This window comes from Podarcis muralis, chromosome 12, assembly GCF_964188315.1.
Source record: "Podarcis muralis chromosome 12, rPodMur119.hap1.1, whole genome shotgun sequence".
Classification (NCBI taxonomy): Eukaryota; Metazoa; Chordata; class Lepidosauria; order Squamata; family Lacertidae; genus Podarcis; species Podarcis muralis.
Genome location: NC_135666.1, coordinates 18,764,297 through 18,786,559, shown reverse-complemented (window position 1 = coordinate 18,786,559; position 22,263 = coordinate 18,764,297). Strand labels below are relative to the sequence as shown.

Here is a 22,263-nt window from a genome sequence, read left to right as displayed (position 1 = left end):
TCTGTGTTGAAAAATGCAGGTGTGAAAAGCACATGAACTGTTGATAAGTAGAAGTAATGGTTTGTGTGGACATGGGCCTTACCATTCTGTTGACTCATTAATTGTTGGTTTGCTCCAGGCTCCACCATCTACTGTTGCAAAGCCCACATCATCATGGGAACTGGAAGATGATTGGTCTGAGAGATGTGGAGGTAGTACTGGTAATCTATCATCTTCTATAATGACCATGTCATCCTGCGGCATGTTGACTGTCGGAGATAGCTGGTATTTACCTGCACAAAAAGGGAAGCGGAAGAGAACTAAGCATACTGAGCACTCAACACAAACACTATGCTATTTGTCACAATTTACAAAGCAATTTACAAACCAAGAGCCATAAGGCATCTTCAAAAGGAACCTATTTATACTGTTGTAAGTCTTCACAGGTTGCAGACTACTTCATCAACAACCTTACCACAACAAGGAACAAAATGCCAGAAATACAGTCTCTTAATCCCTTATTAAAGATTGGTGGTGGTAGGAGGGTTGGAACTTGGAGAGAGAAAAGTTTGCATAAGACCACTACTGAATTCATAGCAGAGAAAAAAAACTGAACCAGGGACTTCCTCATTCGTAACTCAGTCTCTTAGTCTGCATGCTACAACAGATTTGAGTGCAATTACAAAGATGAACTAAACAGAGATGGGGGAGGAGCTAGATATTAATATGCGAGACACAGACATCATGTTCTCCATAATGGCTTGGTATGTTGAGTGATTGTGCATGCCATGTGAGGAGGCTAAGGACCAGGTTCTGTTTTACTTTATGGAAATGGATGAGAAATATATCAGAAATATATGATGCTGTACTGTTTTTAATATTCAGTTGGAAGCCGCCCAGAGTGGCTGGGAAAACCCAGCCAGATGGGCGGGGTATAAATAATAAATTATTATTATTATTATTATTATTATACCCTCCAGGGGACCATATAAGACTCTCACCATTCTTAACCATTGGGCACTGCTGGGTGGGGCACATGACAACTGGAGTCTAACAACATATGGAGGTCAAAAGGTTTTCCATCCCTGTTCTATAGACTTCCATCTCTGTAGGACATGGTGTCTATATGGCAAAGCATCATCTATATTCATTCCATATATATTCATTCAAAGAATAACATTGCTAGCCCTGGTCATTTCAGCTGTGAGAAACAAACAACTTAAAAATAGAGTCAGAGAGAGATCCAATTCTTTTTAAATTTTTTTTTGGGGGGTGGAGGGAGGCAGGGAAAGTTAGACGAAAAAGAACTCTACTACACGTAGACCCATCATTGTCAAACTGAAATGAATGTGTTCAAGTTTGCATAGCAGCTAATTCTTTGCCCAGCAAAAGCTTCTTTGATGGACAGGTTAATGTTGAGCCTAGTAATGCACTCCTCTCCAAACATAATGCCTACAAGATTGTTAACTCTGTGACTAATAATGTCTCCAAAGAGCTGAATGCGAAACAGTATAACCTTATGGCATTTTTTAGATGAAGCCTCCAAGGTTGAGAGGCAAAAGCAATTCAGTGGCATGTCTAAGTTTTCTCTGCACTTCTTAATATTTCAGCAAGAATGAATGATGACATTTTAGTAGTTGCACTGAAATGTAAAAGAAAATACATTTATTTTACTGCAGGTGTGTGGGAGAGGAATGGGAGAGAGAAGCAGATGACCCTTCAGATTTATGCCAGACACAATGCACCAATGAAAAAAAATGGCTATTATTTCTAACTAGTAACATGCTGCATCAACAGTGCAAAGACCATGAGAAGTAATGGTACTACTCTATTCTGTTTTGTTCATACTTCATCTGGAGTACCGTGTCCTTTGCTGGACACCACAGTTTAAGAAGGATATTGACAAACTGGAATGTGTCCAGAGAAGATTGGGAAAACAAAGTTCTGAATTGGGTATGTCTAACCTGCAGAAGAGATCATTAAGATGCTATATGATATTCATCTTCAAATAGATGATGGAGTACATTGGTTACATTTGCAACTACAGCTCCAGTTGACCCCAGCCATCATGGCCAACAATTAAGGATAATGAGAATTGTAGTCTAAGAAGGGCTGCAATTCCCTATCCCTGCATTAGGCAAAAAATCCTGATCATACAAGATGTTTGACAATAGAATAGACCCTCATTTGTTACAAGTTTCTTAAGCATATGCCATCAATCAGGGTTGCTGTAGCAATGGATTTCCTACAAAGGTCAAGTGGGTGACCTTTGACATCTCTGATTCTATATTGTAGATGACCAATAACTTGGTATAGCCATGTGTTGGATAAGGGAGATCCCAGCCACGAGCACCTTCTGCTGAGGTGTACCATAATTGGGAAAACCCTCTCCTTAAAACTCTGGAGTGCTACTGTTCTACTCTGAGCAAAGTGGACTAGAAAACCAATAATACATGGAAACCTCATATGTCAATATGAGAATTCTCTGCATTACAAGAATAAAAAGAAAATGAGCTATGGGCATAGTCAGGCAACATAACAAGAACAGCGAGCCTAACTGTTTGGTATAATGATGCACTTGGTACATAAGAGGGGGATTCCTCCCCTCCCCCATGACTGCTTGTTGTGTGGTCTCCTTACACTGAGGATCCATGAAGGGCCACGTCATACAAAGGATTAAAAACAAAACTAAAGTTGACTGCTCTTCCGGCAATGCAATTTCCCATGGACCTTGTCTGCGTAAAGTGGTGGGGAAAACTATCCAACTAAATAACAACATATAATTCCCGTAAGAAGGAAATGACCCTGCAAGACCTCAACATACAGCCGCTTTCTATAAATACATATTGGCGAGTGGAACCGGTGGTCTCTGCTATATGCCTGTATTTTGGTTCGACTAGTAGTTATTATGGTTCCTGTGCATTGGTTGTTCCATCTAATATTGATTAAGAGGGTATCTTTATCGAATTGTTGTCTATGCTGCTCTAGAATGTAGCATTTATACTGTATTTGTATTTAAAGGCAAGATAGAAATCAGTTAAACATAAAGTAGTTCAGCATTCAGCCTAACACAGTGGCAAGATGTAGTGATTTTCATTTGATATTTTTTTTAAATAAATTTTTATTGATTTTCCAAACACATAATAAAAACAAACAATACACAAAACAAAAACATACAAACATATAAACATGTATAATTTCATAATCTTATTTTCATACACCTTACTTCCCTGACTTCCCCATACCTCCCTTTTTCTGCATCCTTGTTTTACATTTCTTTAGCAACTCCTCCAATTAACTAATTGTTTAATTCACTTTCATGTGATTTTCATTTGATACCACAATTTAAAGCAACATAAGCTTTGCAAAACTGTTCATTAATATAGAAGCAGTGTCAAGAAATGCACCCTTCAAAAATATTTGAGACTTCTTGCAGGAGCAGAGTTATACAATCCACGTGTATTAATTAAGCTTGGAATTGAATTACTACAGTTCTCTTAAATGATCCTAAAAATTAAACATAACTGAACCACTAAATGCTGTCTTAACTACACCCTCAACCTTTAACTGGTTGAGAGAAACTTTTCAATCCATTTTCCATATTTGTTTATGTCATTCTTCTTTACAAGCTCGATTATTGCAGAAATTTGGAAAATAACTGGCAAATTTACACTACTGTGATTCAGTTGGTAAAAATATATCAATGCAAGTTTCAGCATGTGGCAATACCAAATGCTTTGGGGCTTGTTTTTTTTTTTTTAAATGTACTTATTAACGTAGGAGTATGAAACACAAATCCAGCAAGGAATTCTATAATTAGGGGGAAATCCTTACTTTCTGAAAACATCAGAGGGATTGCTACAGAGAAGAAATCATTCTACAGTTACAGCTTAGGTAGCACTCCTTCATTATTGTACAAGGAAATGTTCTAGGATTATGTTATACCTGTAAAGCCTATGAAGCATCATGCCAATCTGTTAAATAATTTATGAGATTGCATCCAACGTTGTGCTAAGTAACTTGTTCCATTGATGAAAGGATTTATGCTTCCAGAACAGACCTTTCTCCCCTCTCGGATGTCCCCTTCCCCAGTTTTCAGTGTTTCCCCTCAAGCCCGTCGGAGTAACTTGGGGGAGGATGTGGAACATGCATGAAGGGAGGAGGAATAATCCCCCCCCCCATGAAGGCATAAATCCTTCGACCAATGGAACAAGGACATCGGATACCAACCATGGTCGTTCACATTGATTACCACTTCTCAGAGCCTTCAGATAGGTTAAGGCATATTTGTTCACAAAGCTGCTAGGAGGATTCCAAGGAACAAAGCAAACTCCAAGGTTCCCTCCATCAAAAATAAAATAAAATAAAAATCAGGGACACTCAGATATAGTCCTCTTTCAGGACTATAGTGTAGCAGCCCAGGAAAACATGGAGATATCATATCTGAGGTGCCCACATCTCTAACCATGAATCTATGTGTTCCACTTAAGGTTTGATGCAGATGTGGGCAACTGCTAGGTGTTATGCTTCAAACAATGTGACTCGGCCATTGCTTCTTGGGGAAAGGCTTAGTGCTAGAACATCTCCTTTGTTAGCAGAAGGCCCCATGTTCAATCCCAGACATATCCTGGTCTGAAATCCTGCAGAACTGTGGGAGCAATACTGAGACATATGGACCAAGGATCTGACTAAGCATAAGGCAGGTTTGTAGGTTCTTTGTTCCAGAATTTTTAACAAAATAAAATGTACACTGTATTGTCCCATAATCCTATGTGCAATCTGACACCTGCAGCACCTTAATCCAATCCAGCCTATATTTTCCATCTTGAGGCAAAGTCTAAATGTAGGACTTGGGGGAAAGAAAAGGAACATGTGGCCCTCCAGATGCTGTTGGATTCCAGCTCCCATCAGCTCCCATCACTATGATCAAATGTCAGCAATGAGGAGAGTTGCACTCCAGCAACATCATGAGAGTCACAGGTTCTCTAGCCATGCTTTAGGGCTATAACATCAAGACATATAATATTGTTATAACCCTACCCTGAGCATTTATGGTGAAGGGCAGGTTAGAAATTGCATCAACAAATTAGTTTTAGGAATGCTCTGGGCCCACACTGTACACTCAAGAATTTCTCCAAGCAGGTTTACAACAGTGGTACCACCAGCAAACTAGCAGGTAGGGAGCAAGCAACTTTGAATGGAAAAAGGAAGCAGCCACAAGACTTCTCAGCCTTGCCCTGATGTAATTTCCCTGTTAACCTAGCACCAGGCTGGCTTGCTGCTTGTGATGTGAAAACAAAAGCATCTGAGGCAGGAAACTGCTACAAGCTATTTTAATTGCATCTGGAGCTCCGTGCAGAGGAAGAGACTGATACAGGGATTCCATGAATAAGCCTAGAATTCTATGCTTCCAAGTTCTTACCTGAAGACATGATACATCAATCTTGACTCTTGTTTGGAGTCTGGATTGAAGAGTACTTGAGAACCCTATATCTGTTTCCTTGCATGCCATAAATAAGACCAGTGGGATATAAAGGTATTATACAAACCTAAAGAATGTAGAGCAGTGTTCCCCAACCTTGGGCCTCCAGCTGTTTTTGGACTACAATTCCCATCATCCTTGACCACTGGTCTTGCTAGCAAGGGATGATGGGAGTTGTAGTCCAAAAACAGCTGGAGGCCCAAGGTTGGGGAACACTGATGTAGAGGGCCCCTGTCTTCCCTAGGCCCCAATGTTTTCCTAAAAAGCCCTGACAGTTTAAAACTTGGGAGATAATAATACTATTTTTAAAAAAATTTATATCCCGCCCATCTTGCTGAGTTTTCTGGGTTGCTTACAACATATATAAAAACACAACAAAGCATCAAATATTACAAAACAAAATATGCTATACAAGCAACAAACAAATCAATAAATCAACATCAACCCAACCAAAACAAAACAGAGGAACCAAAATTAGAACGTTTAAAACATTTTAAAACATTTTAACCAGTTGCCCCAACCCAAGAGTTGTTCCAGCAATGTCCCTCCGGCCTCTCAGGAGCCTCTTTTAGGAAGTACACAAAGTGGCTTCAAATCGGTGTGAAGGTAAGTACAAATATGCATCCATTAATACAAGGGAATAATATAAAAATGAAATTAAAACAACAGTGACAATGTAAATTTTAAAAATGTACTGTGTATTTTGGGTCTATGGACCGCAATAAAGTTGTGTGTGTGTGTGTGTGTAAATAAAAATACAGATCTCTCCCCGCACCCCTCACATCACCATAACCAGTTGCTCTAATAATACACTGGGAAATTGATTCAAAAATGCCCTAGAGAAGCTTAGTCTTTCAGATTGGCCACAAAGAAGGAAATTTGTATTTTTAAAACTTGCCAGGCCTTAATAAACTCAAGCACTTTTAAGAAGCGTCTTCTCCATTTGGCTTGTTGCTAATGAATACATTCCATGTGAGAAAGTGATTAAGAAACACTGAATTCATCCACAGAAAACTAATGGCACATTTCATATGGCTTTAAGAAGGAATGAAGGTTAGCCCATATCCCTGCTGCCTTTACCCCATGGGAGGAGACAGGATAAGCAAAAGGGAAACATGGCAGTATTAAAATCCAAAATAAGATCCTGCACTTTGGCTTCTTGTTTATTTGCTTGAAGTCATATATGCATGTGATTCAGAGTGCAGGAATGAAGCCTGCAAATATGTAAGTGGGAAGAGCTCACTTACACTTCTTGTGCATACTAACCATTTAATCTATTTAACCTTCATACCAGTGGGACTCCTATGGCACTTCAATTTGAAAAGGGAATTCATTTTCTAAAGTTAAACAATGAAATTAGAAATAGATACACCACTGCTGTGGGCACTCAAAAAAGGATTTCCAAAATCAATCTATGGATGCCCATAACAACTCTGTCAATGCATGAAAAATGACATTTTAACATCTATGTTTCAGTTTCAGAGCTGCAGATAAATCTACCAATGAATGTATTTCAACATGGAAGGTTTTACATGTTTTTAAACATTTTGAAATGGTTTAAAATCTGAATCAACTAAATCTCAGCCTGAGCTTCGTGGAAAACCCAGCCAATCCTGTGACAAAGTAAGTCTTTATTAACTGAATCTGTTGGGGGGGGATGACTTGCTACAGAGCAAGTACTAATAACCTCATTATCCACTGGGAGCCCTGAAGAGAGTTGACTACTGAATTCAAACAAAGGATGCATAAAATTAAACCTAGGGCATGTAAAACAGAAAAGCAAAAAGGTCCCCAAACAAACGTCATACTAAGCACAAATTGGATAAGGTTCACATGAGCTTATCTGGTTTCTGTGTGGGAACTTAAATAGGAGGTAAAATCAATGCGGAAACTTAACTGATACATCCTTAATCATAACATTCATTGACTTTACATTTAATGAAGCTGCACTAGGCAGGCCCTCATAGACTGGCATAAAGCATGTCTCTCCACCTCAGACAGAGTAAAACGTTTTAAAATGTTCCTGTGGCTGCCACCTGCTCTGTGATCCGAGACTTATTATATCAATTTATTGACTCGCATTAAGAAGCCTGTATGTCGAACTTGGGAGAAAGGGGAAAGGCATAAATTGGTCACTATAATTTTCAAGCTCCATGCAGTCCACATACATAATGCATCAACCACCTCTTTGTAAACCTAAGAAAAATAGATGATCCCCAAGACATAATTAGCCAAGTCTGCTTGACTTACCCATTATCCTACTCAGGGCGGCATTCCTGGTGGGCGATTCGCTGAGGCCCTCTATCCCGCTGTACAGTGAATGGGAAATCCTACGCTCCCTGTCATCCAGTATTGTTTCAATAGGCAGTTCTGGCCCTGGTGGACTCCCAGGTGATTCCAACTGTATGGAAAGGGGAGAAATAACAGTGCTGAAGGTCCATTTAACAGCATGGGAGAACAATAACAACTTGCTCTAGGCCTGGTCCTGGCTGGGCACCAAATGAGCTAGAACTCTTCACCCTGGACCACAATAATTTGCAATGACAGTGTTGCTTAATGACCAACTTTCTGTGCCACTTCACACTGTACCTCCTATGGAGCCTTGTCAGACTCCATCCCTTTTCAGCAGGAAACATGCAAAGACAAAGCACCATGTTTTGGTTTATCTGTACTGCACATATCCTTGAGCAAGCAAGCAACCTCGTATGTTTCAAAATTATCTGGCAGATGGCCTGGACCTCTTTCACAGACTGACAGCTTGTCAAGACAGGAACCATCAGAGCAGTTGTGGAGAAGTGCAGAAACAAAATAAAAAAGGATTTAACAAAAAACAAAATTCCATTTGGTATGTGATTTCTAACCACATTCTAAAAGTGGAACCATTTGCTTTCATTTGCAATCATTACACAATTCCCCAACCCCACTCAACCCAGAAAGCCCAAAGCCATAAATATGAACATACACAAATAAATAACCTGCATATTTAAAACTGAACTCTGATCTGGAATTAACATTATTTTTGCACAGATTGCAATTAGGAACATCGCTTGCATTTGGTGGTAGCGGGGAGACAGGTTCTGCATATGCACTCAAGTGCTTCTGACCCTAAGGGTAAGAGGCTTCATCTTTTCAGGGTCTAGGCAAAATCTCATCAGCTTCACTACACATGAATTTTGTCCCACTTTTTAAAGCCCCCTGCAGGCACAGTAGTGGCTTTCAAAGGCCCTTGCACCCAGCAGGGTGCCAAAAATCAGCATGCTATGAAGAGTCAGAAGTTGTAAAAAGGAGAGCGATATTTATGCTTGGTATCATGTAGCAAAAGGAAGGCGATAAAGTGGCTTCTCCCTCTGTTTTCCCTTTTCAGCTGCCTACATATGCCACACACAAAGGGCCAGTGCAGAGGTAGGATTTTAGATCTCTTAACCAATATTTTAATTCTAACTCATTTGTACTACTTGGTGACACAACGCAAGCTATCCATTAACCATTGCAAATGTGGACCTGGCCAGCGTTATTTATGTTTAGTGCTATCTTTCTAGGGAAAAAAGGTGCCAGAATTCACCCTTGTTCTCTTATAATGGCACCTGAGAGATGCCAGAACTGAGTTCCAGTGAGTTGTGGCTGGAAAAAAAAGCCCTGGATATGCTCAATGTGGGGCTACTCTTACAAAGCATCCAGAAACCTTGCTTCAAAATGCTGGCACCAAATTTTTGTCTGGGAATAGAACATATTACCCTGGTTTTGCATATTACTCTGGCCCTTAGTAATTGTAATTGGCTACCTGTTCATTTCCATGCTCAATTCAAGGTGCTGGTTCTTACCTTTAAAGTCCTAAGAAGTTTGGGATCTATTTACTTGAAGGACCACATCTTCCTTGAACCCAATCAACATAGAAAGCTGCCTTGACCCATTATCTACCTACTGCCAGGCAGTGGCTCTCCAAAGTTACAGGAAGGAAATGGTGGAGATTAAATCCAGGACTCTCTGCAAATAATGGGCTCTACTGAAGGCCCTTAAACATCCTGCTTGGGTTCCCCCACTGACTGAGATACACCACATAAGGAATGGATCCTTCTCAGTTGTGGCACCCACACTGTGGAATGCCCTCTCCATGGGAGTCTGACGGGGCCCTTCTTTATTTTCATGCTGCTGCCTTTATAAAACCTTCTTGTTTGAGGAATCCCTAAGGGGAGGCTGCCTGGGCTGTTCTTCCTGGCCCCCACTTGCTGCTATGACAGGAGCAGGGGAAGGGGAAAGGCACCCCTCTTCTTCCAAAGTGTTTTTGGAACTGCTCTCTTTGATCTGTTTTAATGGTACTTCACTGACATCTTGATCATTTGTCTGTTGTAAGCAATTTTTATCTACTATTAGATGCTTTGATTTAGTTTTTCTCTGGAAAAGGAATTTTAGCAAGCATTCTTAACTCACAATGTTTCACCACATACTTAAGGATATTAAATACAGATTAATTATCCCTCCTTAAGATCCTCTATTCACCTAAACAGCCACGGGTGGTAAAATCAAGATGGTCGGTTCCCACTATTTCTATGCATGCTAATAGATAAAGTTGGGATTCTAATTCACTTCAGTGAGTGAGACTGGACTCAAGGGGTAGCAACTTCTAATTAATGTGAACTACAAAGGTCTGACCTTGTGCATGTGGTATTTACAGGATAGATTTCTGCAATCGACCCAAAGGCATTGTGCCATGTTATTTAGGGGATCCCATAGTACCAGTATGATGGATACAGGAGGGATTTATAAAACTTGCAGTACTTCAAAGTGGGTGAAACATAATCAGAGGAGAGACTGTATAAAGTATTATTTCTGTTCAAAGCTATCGTCTTTTTAATATAAATGAGATATTTAATGAAGTTCTGAATTGTAGCCTTATCTTTCCCAGTTTGATCAGCACTAGGGAGATTTACTGCATAGAAGGGTCAACACAATTACCATTGGAGGCACGTCAGGCTGCAGGAGAATAATAAACTTGCCATGCAAGTGAATTAGGCTCAATAAGGTTTAAATTGTGAATCGAGGATTTGTTTTATTCAGGTTCCCCCCCCCTCCTAAAATTGCAGATTACTACTGACAGTTCCACTGAAAAGCAAATTAAACAATATTCAAAGCCTCTGATGTAAAGGAATCAAAGGCAAATTTAAGAAGAATAAAAATGTTAAAATTCTGAAATGCTATTAAAAAGGAAAGAGAAAGAGATACTATCCAGGGACTGAAAGTTGCATGCCAAGTGTATTCGCACAAATGAACTGTACTTTGTTTTAACTTTCTTCAAACAAAGAGTGAAAATTACCCTAAATGACTAACATGACTTATTTTCCCAGGGAGATAGGACTGTATCTTCAAGTTTATATAACAAATGTCTAGTTCTTTATTGAACCACATAATATAACCATTTCTCAAGGGACAATGCATATCTAGACACTATCGAGCTCTGAGTAGATTTCCCCCCTCTTCTATTCTTTTCAAAAAGAGGCACAGAGAAAGAGGCAGCTTCGGAACCTAGGGAGAGGAATAGGCATTCGCTCCAGGTGAACTGGTAAGCATCAGCTTACAGAGAGGGGTAAACAACAGCACTGTTGCTTAATGGCTGCACTCTGAAAAGAGTGCTGGCATGTCTTACCACTTTCATGGGAAAAAGACTTTATTCAGTGACAAATTAGCATATCAAAAGCCAGATTTAAATCAAGACATCAACAGTCAGCCACACAAATATTTAACTAAAGATACAATGCCTTTTATAAACTTGCAGAAAAAACAACAACAACCCAACAAAAGTTTTTTTGTAAAAGGGGAGGAGAAGATTGCACAAAAAGCCCTTTTAAAAACACTTTTGTTGGTTCTTCTGCAAGAAGGTTTGCATAAAGAAAATGTGTCAAAGCAAGGGCGAGTTTTGCTGACAGGAAGAGAACAGAAAGGGGTGGGAAAGGTGCAGAACCAAGGTCTATTCTGTCATTTATCTCAGCCTTTGCCCAAGCACTGGCTGGGACTGATGGGAGTTGTAGTCCAGAACATATGGGAGAGCCCAGGCTGCTTTATCTACTTTGACAACTTTATGCCTGGGCCTCAGACCATCAGACTTTACTTTGTGTTCACAGTGGGCTATGAGTCCAATGTCTCCAGTTCAAATCTCAGCACACCGAAGAACCATCTCACCTTTCCACACACCTCCGAAACATGATGATAATGATGTTACAGATTTGAGTTTAGGGGTGCAAGGGCACCCATAACTGCAAGAATTAGTGAATGTTAGATATTAGTAAGGTGGTGGGAGCCACTGAAGGGAAGATGCAAGGCACTGCAAAAAATACAGGCTAAGCTCTCTTTCCAGGCCAGGACAGAAGAAGCTGTTAAGCATGACAAAAAGTGTTGATGGCCCATCACAGGGAAATCCTTGGGGCTGTGTCAAAGGAGGTTGCCAATGTTATGCTGAGAGATGGCATAGGTTACAGGAAAATGGTCATCTTTTAAAACTAGGCTTGGAATAGCAGGTAGGAGCGGGGTGAACAGACAGAAGGGGGGAGTTGCCTGGCAAGGGGGTTCAGGGAAAGAAAAGCAGGAAATAGGTAGAACTCCATGCAGGGGCTGAAGGGCAGACCATCTTGGTGGGCTAGCTAGCTGAAGGCAGGCTGGGACAGAGACACAGAGATGTACAGTAGTGGAATCCAAAGCTACACTGCTGTGAGGAACAAGCCCCTTTTGAGATGTGAATGCTGTAAACTGTGCACTTCCTGCATTGAAAGCTTCTGGTGCAAATATGTGTGGGATAAACCATATTTATTAAGAACTTGATTCCCAACAGAAACATAACCCTGGAATCTTGCTACTGCTTGGCAGAGACTGGGTATGGTGGGCAACTTTTGTAACAATATATTTAAATTGAATCTTGCATGGATTATTGCAAGTATTACTGAGATATGTATGAAAACATTGGCTTCATGTTATTTATCTACCCCAGCATCGTATGTGGTGGATAGCTGCTCATGATAGGAAAGAATCTCTCAGGCAAGGCAAGGCTCCAGCCTAAGCAACTATCTCTCCAAAGACCCATGACACAACTTCCTCTACTAGTGAGGGCATCTGCTTCAAGTAGGACAGACTTCCTACTTCCCTGTTAGACAAGGCATAAAAGGTAAAGGTAAAGGTACCCCTGCCCGTACGGGCCATTCTTGACAGACTCTAGGGTTGTGCGCCCATCTCACTCAAGAGGCCGGGAGCCAGCGCTGTCCGCAGACACTTCCGGGTCACGTGGCCAGCGTGACATCGCTGCTCTGGCAAGCCAGAGCCGCACACGGAAACGCCGTTTACCTTCCCGCTAGTAAGCGGTCCCTATTTATCTACTTGCACCCAGGAGTGCTTTCGAACTGCTAGGTTGCCAGGTGCTGGGACCGAACAACGGGAGCGCACCCCGCCGCGGGGATTCGAACCGCCGACCTTTCGATCGGCAAGCCCTAGGCGCTGAGGCTTTTACCCACAGCGCCACCCGCATCCCTGCCAATAATATGCATGCTAATTACAAACCGAGGGAGTAGCTTAGGCAGGAAGGGAGGGGATGGGGACAAGGTGATCTAGTGGCTCCTGAACTTTGCTTTGAGGTCTGTTTCATGTAGCAGAGACAAACGGGGCTGCGGAATATACACCATCTCCTGAAATGTTCCCTGTTCCCCATGCAGACAGAAATGTTGAGATGGGAGAACATGAGAAGAGTCTTGCCCAAGGAGCCAGACCAAAGGCCCATCTAGTCCACCAGCCAGTGATTACCCACCTGCTTAACCCTAGCATCATTCCAGACAACCCTCTTGGGATTTTTAAGATACTTCCAAAACAACAACAACAACCTTCAGTGCTCAACTTTTAATTGAATTTATAAAAAAATTATGGCACTTTTAAGCATGCACTCCTTCCTTACAGTCCATAAGTTATTCAGCAGTTATTTTCTTAATGTCATACATGTGTCTACAGTCAAAACAGGTGGGGGTTGGGCTGAGTTAAAATAAAAAAGGGTGTCCATTGTTCCCTAATCTCTTTCAAGAATAGAAGGACATCTGGCAAAAAAAACAAAAGTTTATCACAGCGTCACTCTTAGTCGCTGGTCAGAAGCTGTAATGTTATTGCACAAATCAGTCATGAGCAGGAAAGCAGCCCACACGAAAACAGGCACTTTTGTCCTTATGCAGACAGAGCCATGTTTTAAATAAGAAATGGGACTTTGCCACATGGTCCTTCATCATCTAGATAAGAACAAGCTGCTCGATAAATACTAGGTACTTGATAAATACTACCTGCTCTAACCAGAACCTGTTCAGTCCTTATCTAACAAATGATAAAGGGACAGTTAAATGACCACTGGCATTTCAACAATATAATTGCCAGGTGGTGCATTAATAAAGTAGGGGGGAAAGACCATCTAAAAAAAGTGATGCCAAAACAGTACGTGGTAACATTAAGTTTTCCTCCCATCATTATTTTAATTGTCATCTGTCTAGGGTTGTCATGAAGGTAGGTAATGAACATTGGGAAGCAGGGAATGTTTGGTTTTGGAGGATTTGGAACAGACACTCAAAAACCGAAGAGAAAGAGAAGCAGGTCTGCCAAATTTGAAGACCCTGTACCCTTTCACAAGAAGCATGGCCATACGCACGCACACATGCGCGCGCACACGCACACACACATTACCCTTTACTTAAACTTTTTTACTGTTTCACTCAAATAATTGTAAAAAAATAAAAAATAAAATTCAGGTCAACTGAAGTAGAGCCCAGTCTTTCAGTGGCCACTGAGGTCTAAAATACGATGCCAGCGAAAGGCTTGTACTGCTCTTAAAAACCTTTTTTTAAAAGAAGAAGAAGTCTGGCAATTTAGGAGTATTTAAAATGAATACAATCTCTGTGGCCCAATATGCTAAGAGTCACATTTTACCTTCTTTTTTATTACAAGACAATGTACAAAATTCCAATTTAAATCCCAGAACACATTAGTCTGAAGTACTATCATTATTCTAACAGCCAAAGAAAAAAGTGGCCTCTGGGTTAAAAACAGAAAAGGGAATTTTTCAACTTATTTTTCAACCAGCTACAATGATTTCTCCAATCAAAATTCCACCTCCAGCAACACCTCTCTGAACATCCCTCATGATTCAAATGTAGACTTACAAAGTTGTAAATCTTTGGAATCGGATGTAGAAAACAATTATGAGGGTGAACAAGTTGAACATAACCTTTCACATTGTGTTATAGCTGTGATGCCTTGATAAGCTTCCCAACCAATACTGTTTTCCAGCCCTAACACAAACCAGTGACATGATGAACAGCAGAGGTAGCCATTTCAACAACAGAGATCTGGGGGATTTATGCAACCACTTCTGAAAGAGAAACATATTTTAATTTTCCCAGACAAAAGCTTGAAGAAAAGCAAGGCAGGCATTGTCTATCCCCTAATATTAAGCTGTAACAGAAGGCAGCTTGTGCAGTGATACACAAGGCTATTTCTCAATGTGCTTAACTCCGCTACACATTTTATTTATAGGCCCTGAGACTTTCTGGCGTCTACCTTGTTTGCCTGGGCCAAAGTTCAACACACTTGTTTAAAACATGCTTTATTGAGGCCATGCACTGGAATAAGTGGAAGCTGAGCAACAACCTGCCAGCTACATGTTTCCTAGAGTATGTGACATTAAATCTGTATTTATGCTTATTTTCCTGAGCACTAACAGTACAATAGTGTATATGCGTAAGTTTTTATCCTGAGGGTGTACAATAATGCAAACACACACACCAGGTTCTGAATTTTGGCTTTGCCTGGATTGCACCCAGTCTTAACAAGAAAGTGCCAGATTCAGGGTTTTGCAGTGCCAGAGCATTTAATTATATGTATGCAAATGTATGTATATGCACTTTATCTATGCTTCTTTGCCCCAGAGATCCTAGGGGCAGACCCAGTTGAAACTTGAAAGCTGGACAGCACCTAGTGAAACATAATGTAAAGAAGTCTGCTAGCTCCTTCCATGCTACAACTAAAGACTGTGACTCCATGGCTTAAGATCCAGCCTGATTAATAGTTCTGGAGAACTCAAAAGCTTTTTTCCCTGTTCTGCACCATTTGGTTGGTCCAAATGGTATTGGTAGGGTGTAGAATTTGGATTTTCCCTCATAAACCAACAGCTTCATTTGCTTTTTATAACTACATATGTCATTATATAATGCTTTTTACTCAGTGTTTACCAAGGAGCCTATTTGGAGTACCGTATTTTTTGCACCATAGGACGCACTTTTTCCCCTCCAAAAATGAAGGGGAAATGTGTGTGCGTCCTATGGTGCGAATGCAGGATTTCGCTGAAGCCTGGAGAGTGAGAGGGGTCGGTGCGCACCGACCCCTCACGCTCTCCAGGCTTTGCACACCTCTCCGCAAGCAGCGGGAGCCCAGCGCTGGGCTCCCGCTGCTTGCAGAGAGTTGCCAGCATGCCGAAGCCTGCGCGCGCTGAGATCAGCGTGCCCAGGCTTCGCTGACCTCTCCGCAAGCAGCGGGAGTGCTCCCGCTGCTTGCGGAGACTTGCCTGCATGCCGAAGCCTGCGCGTGCTGAGCTCAGCGCGCCCAGGCTTCGCGGACCTCTCCGCAAGCAGCGGGAGTGCTCCCGCCGCTTGGGGAGAGTTGCCAGCATGCCGAAGCCTGCGTGCGCTGAGATCAGCGCGCCCAGGCTTCGCGGACCTCTCCGCAAGCAGCGGGAGCGCTCCCGCTGCTTGCGGAGAGTTGCCAGCATGCCAAAGCCTGCGCGCGCTGAGATCAGCGCGCCCAGGCTTCGCGGACCTCTCCGCAAGCAGCGGGAGCGCTCCCACGGCTTGCAGAGAGCTGCCTGTTTGGGGGCTGGGGTCGGGGGAAGCTTGAGCTTCCCCCGCCCCAGCCCCGCGCCTGGGGGGGAAATAATTTCCCCCCCAAAAAAACTGGGTGCGCCCTATGGTCCGGTGCGCCCTATGGTGCGAAAAATACGGTACATGTCAGTTGCATGGAAAAGCAAAAACACAGTTCTGCTCAAAAAAACGACTATTGAAAAAGTTCTCAAGAATACAGGATGGCGTTACAGCCTTGATATCTTACACTTCTTCAAATTTTCTGATGCATTTTCAACTCAATGTATCAAATAAATGGGATGTATCAAAATAGGTATTCAAGCCGCCCTTGAAAAGGATAAAAGAACCAAAGGATTTGACAAAAAATATCCTATCTGGAGAAGGATATTTTATATAATAATCAAAAGATACTTTCTAAAATGTACAAACTACTTTTGAACTGGCAAAGAAAGGAGGAAGATATCAAAGAAATTACAGTAAAATGGGAGAGGGACCTGGGACATACGATCAAACCCAATATTTGGAATGAATTATGGACTAAAAATATAAAATTCACGGCTTGTTTCCTTATAAGGGAAAATCTTATGAAAATGTACTATAGGTGGTACCTGACCCCTGTAAAACTTGCAAAAATAAATAAATCAAACAATAACCAGTGCTGGCGATGTAAGGAACAGATAGGAACATACTACCATATGTGGTGGTCCTGTCTAGAGACACAAAGATTTTGGAACATGATTTATGAAGAGATAAAGAGATTGATAAAAACGACATTTAGCAAGGAACCAGAAGAATTTTTACTAGGGTAAAAATCAAATTTACTAGGGTAGTCAAATTGTGCGAGTACTTGGAGCTCGCAAAGCTGACAGATGCAATAAGAGATAAATCTAAATAATTGGTGAAAGAAGAATGGGAATGTTTAAATAATTATTTAGGAGACAAGGGCTCAGCAAGAAAGATCTGGCTATGTTTAGAATGATGCCGCATAGAGAAATGTTCCCTGATACCAAGATGAGGGATTCCTTTGGAATGCAGATAGAGATAATTGATAAGAATAATGATCTGTTGTGAGCTTGACGGAAGTGTACAATAGATGAGCCTTCCTGCTATGGCTCATCTTCCTTTTTCTCTTTTTTTCCTATTTTTCTTTTTTATTTTCTTTTATCTTTTCCACAGTTGTTTATTTTCTTTGTCATGTACTTTGATATTTTCTGTAGTTTTTAAAGTTTTCCCCCCATTACTATCAAGGAATTTTCCTTTGTAATTTTGGTTGTCTATATTTATATGTACCTGTTTAAAGCAAAATAAAAGTTTTTTAAAAAAATAGGTATTCAAAAAGTAGTTTAGGGTAAAATAAGTTTAGAAATGTGTCTACCAAGATTAAACACATATTTAAATTTATATTTTGTGATAAACTATGGACTTGGCTACACTGGTAAAGAAAAAACGATTTATATGTGTTGCATATGCGATATAACATTGTGCCACCAGAGTCCCGTTTTTCTCTACCTGTTTTCCCTGTTTAAATTTACAACACGTTTAACTCAAACACTTCTTTGATGTGCCTAGATCCAGCCTGTTAAACAGGAATTTTGTACGGTTTCTGTTTTTATTTTAGAGTCACATATTAATGCAGAAATGGAATGGAACAGAGCCATCGAAGGTGTCAGAACCACATCAGGAACGGTAAGCTCTGCTTTCGTTCCACAGTACATGTGTGGTACTCCCTTAAAATAGATATATTCCTGCTTCCAAACTTTTTTTCTTAACAGAGGGGGCTTCAAACAGAATGATTTTCTAAGTACTTAAACTATGGAACAAAGGGTAAGAACTCTTTAATGAAATTCACAAGCCCCAAATCCACTCAGTTTTAGCCAAATGACACCTTTCCATAACTTTTTAAACATTAGATAAGGTGGCCAGCCCACCTCTGCTTCTCAAGGCAAAGTGGCTTAAAAATGGAAGCAGGAAGAACTACCGACTCTGGAGGAATGGAGAATGAAATTAACGGACTATGCAGAACTGGACAAACTAACTGGAAAAATAAGATATCAACGAGATCACAAGTTCATTGAGGACTGGGGAAAATTTTCAAAGTATTTGAAGAGTATTTCAGAGTATTTGAAGAGTGTATGTGATAAGCAGACAACGCTAGTGGGTTTTAAAGAAGCTTTGTGAAAAAATAAGGAATATTGCAAAAATGCAAATATGTTTGTAAAGGTATCTTAAAAGGCGATACTAAATTTGGGGAATGCGTAGATAAAAATTTAAATACGGATGATTGTCAGAGAAGCTGAGGGAAGTCCAAAAGATGAAAATATGTTATTTGGGAAATTGTTTGATTGGCGATATTTGTGTAAAACTTAATAAAAAATTATTTAAAAAACAAACAAGGCAAAGTGGCTTACAGAAATATAACCTTAAAAAAAAACCCTTTTAAAAACATTACAAAAAGTGAGAATAAATGAGATTCACAATAGAAACAACATAATATTCCAACCTCCATCCAGCTAGCGCAAAGGCCAATTAAAGGAAATGAGTCTTTCCCAAAAGGCCTGAAGTGTATCTGCCTGTTGAAGCTCTACTGGGAAAGAGTTCCAAAGGCTCTGAGGAAAAGGCCCTCTCTCCCACGATACCCCACCTCCCAGACCTAGGAGATAGACACACTGAGAGGGCCTCCAACTGGAATTTTAGTGTGTGGGTGGGATGGTTCAGCAGTAGGTGGCCTGTCGGATTACTTGGGCTCAGACTGGTTAGGACTTTAAAGGTTAAAAACCAGCACTTTCAGTTGGACCAAGAAACATACTGGAAGCCAGAGTAGCTGGTATAATACAAGTGCTATTGAAGCTATACAGATTTCAATAGTTATCATATTAATTACATTGGGGTATGTGTGAAGAAAAGGTCCCTGTGAAACATGACCAAATTTATTTTATTTGTTTCTATGCCATCATGATCCCAATTACTTACAGATACTGGAGTGCAATTATATCATGGTATATTATACTATAATCAGATAATTATACTTCTAAGAATGGGGTTTTCCATGTTTCCTCCCATCGTATAATTTTCCCTATGAAACAAAATCTTATCGGTGATAAAAGGCACACAGCTCGTACCTCATTGCACTTGCTTATTCGCCTTGCCACAATGAGCTGAATCATTCCACGCTTGTTTCCCTCTGTGGACATGGACCTTCGCAGGGTTTCCATGGCATCTTGGTTCGTTTTGCCCAATAACGATTCTCCATTTACTGCTATTAGCTGATCATTCACTCGGAGTCTTCCATCCTGGCAAGGGAATAATGTTCACGTTAGGAAAAAATAAAGGACCTTTCCGGCATCTTTTAGCTAGGAAGAAAAATCTTAATCCTGAGGGTTTATGGTTAAGTGAACACAACTATAATGACTTTTGAAGAAATCACTACAGACATATCACTCCCAATTATATACATATTTGAACTTCACATCATTATCATAATCTGTTTATGTAAACAGCATACTAAGTGAAATGTGCTTTTAAGAGTTGTTCCCGTCTTTCCTCCCTGAGCCCCTGAAAGTAATCCCCAAGCCATACTAGTTACAATAAAATTATACAGCATTGTTAACATAGCTCCGCTGAACATTGGGACCTTCCTCTCGTCATCTTACAGCATTCAATATTCTTATGAGATGTGGCATCGTGCATTTATATGTGAATAATCCCATCTATAACAGAGTCCAAGGAGTATGTCATCACTTTTGGCTCCTCTGTCCCTGGGGCCAGAAAAGGCAGAAAAAGAGCTTTCTCCCGGGCCTCACTATGGACTTCTTTTCCAATTTGGTTTCTTCCATGGTTTGAAAGCAAATGCAATTCATGTGAGGAAGGGCTGTGAGCATCTGCTTTGGATGCAGGAGGATCCAAGTTCAATCCTTGGCATCTCCAGGTAGGCTTGGGGATGTCTTCTGTCTGAAACTCTGGAGAGCTGCTGCCAATCAGTATGGACAATACTGAGCCAGAAGGACCAATGGTCTAACTCCATATAAGGCAACACCATGTGGTCATATAAGAGCAAAACACTTGTTGGTCTCTCTAGTCTTGGCAAAAAGGAGAGGGTACTCACATCACTGCCATATGTCCGACTCATATCATTCATTCCCACCTCTTTCAGGTCTATTGTGTAACTAGGTGGGTGCTACAGGCAATGACCACTCTATGGTTCAGATAGCTTGTGCTGCTAAATCTGCATGGCCAGGCAGAAGACCTCCAAGAATACTGAACCCAGGATTGTAGATGTTCCTCCTGATCGGCCCACAGGAGTCCTAGGAAACTTGCTGAGGGGCAGGTCTGGTCGGCTGCAAAATCTCCCACTGACCACACCATTGTTTTGTTGAACATTTTATAAGTTTTCAAAATAGGCAGGTCTGGAACTTTGCACATAAAAAAATAATGTTTTGTTTTCTTAAATAGTGTCTTGCTGTTTCATTGGTAATCAAGGTGGAAACTGTAGATGTTCCGTAGCAATAAAATATAAAATGATGAAATATACTTATGATTCAAAGGAAAAATCAACAAAGAATTGGAAAACATGTTAAAGAAAATAAATAATGGAAAGTTACCAGGTCCTTTAAAAATGCTAATTATTTATCCACTTACCTTAGAAGCTGCTCCACCATTAATAATGGACTTGACAAAGATGCCCAGGTCTGCGTGGTTCTCTTTTGACCGGTTACCTTTCACGCTAACACCAAGCCCAGCTGATCCAGAATCATTAAGGGGAACTTCAAAGGTGAGGAATTCCCTGGTGCCATCAGGGGTAAGGACAAGATCTTCTTCTTCTGTTTTCTGTCAGGAAAAGATTAGCCATGGCATTATTTAAAAGCATTTCTTCTTTGTAATTATCTTCTAACTACAGCTATTAATTTTTCTTACTATTAATTTTTTCAATACTGTGAACATTCCTATTGAAATTCTATGCAGAAATCTGTGATAATAGTGCATCTGGCAACACCTAATAATTCCTACTAACAGTTGTTGTGCATGTGTGCACATGCATGTGTGTGTGAGAGAGAGAGAATGAGAAAAAGGGAGAAAGAATGTGTGTGTGCATTCTGAATTAATACAATACAATACTTTCTGAATTAATACAAATTTGAACCATTCCATTTCCAAACAGGAAATAATTATTGGCGGCATGAAAAACCAACACATTTTCTGTTGCAAGTTCATTTGCCCTTCCAAATAATGACATTTGAATATTTATGTATTCTGAGCAGCAAGAAAGATACAAACAGCAGGCAAATAGATAAATACCCATTAGTCATGTGCTCCATTTTTTTTTTTTTTTTTTTTGCAGTTGGGATTATTAATAATGTTCAAAGAAATGTCATATAAAACATTACAGATGAGATCAGGTAACGGTAAGCCTCTTTGCTCTTGGGTGCCAGAAAAGTCATATGGGGCACAGCTGTGAATACTAAAAAAAAAAAATATCTTCGACATTTCACATCTGTTCTACTTTCACACTCCTACCTTTGCTGCTCACAGTACACTGCCTGACTCCAAATAAATAGCAATGATGGTGGCTTGCTGACATAAAAAGAGTGAGTGGTTGATGCTTAGTAGAATTCAGAGATAGAAATAAAATACGTTGTTGTTGTTTTTGCTAGATTAAAATTAAAAACTATATCTTGCCATTTTGTGATTATAAATTTGCTTGGTCACTTGTGGTAACCATTTGCTTTAGGTATGCTGCTCTAATTACTGGAAGCTCCATCTCCTGCTAGAAGATGGAGACAGAGTGCAGATTCAGACTTCATAATGCTACCCATATTTATTGAGTGTAGTGTGCCTTGTGGGAGATTTTTCAGTCAAATCCAACCATGCAAAAACATGCTAGTTAGTAGGTGAAGGGGTTAAGGACCACAAAGGAGTACATTTCTAGAGAAGCTGTAAAGGGGA

At 40.5% G+C, this 22,263-nt stretch overlaps 1 protein-coding gene across 6 annotated transcripts in view; it reads right to left on the bottom strand.

The window, feature by feature from the left end:
* The window catches only part of PARD3 (par-3 family cell polarity regulator), a 547,141-nt gene that overhangs the window by 171,345 nt on the left and 353,533 nt on the right, over positions 1 to 22,263 (bottom strand). For all 6 annotated transcript variants that reach the window (XM_077936774.1, XM_028749990.2, XM_028749991.2 and 3 more), the window contains 4 exons: positions 20,959 to 21,147; positions 19,443 to 19,613; positions 7,712 to 7,862; positions 83 to 272 (listed from right to left, as the gene is read on the bottom strand). In XM_077936774.1, the coding sequence (XP_077792900.1) occupies positions 83 to 272; positions 7,712 to 7,862; positions 19,443 to 19,613; positions 20,959 to 21,147 (701 nt within the window). The remainder of the gene's footprint in view (positions 1 to 82; positions 273 to 7,711; positions 7,863 to 19,442; positions 19,614 to 20,958; positions 21,148 to 22,263) is intronic.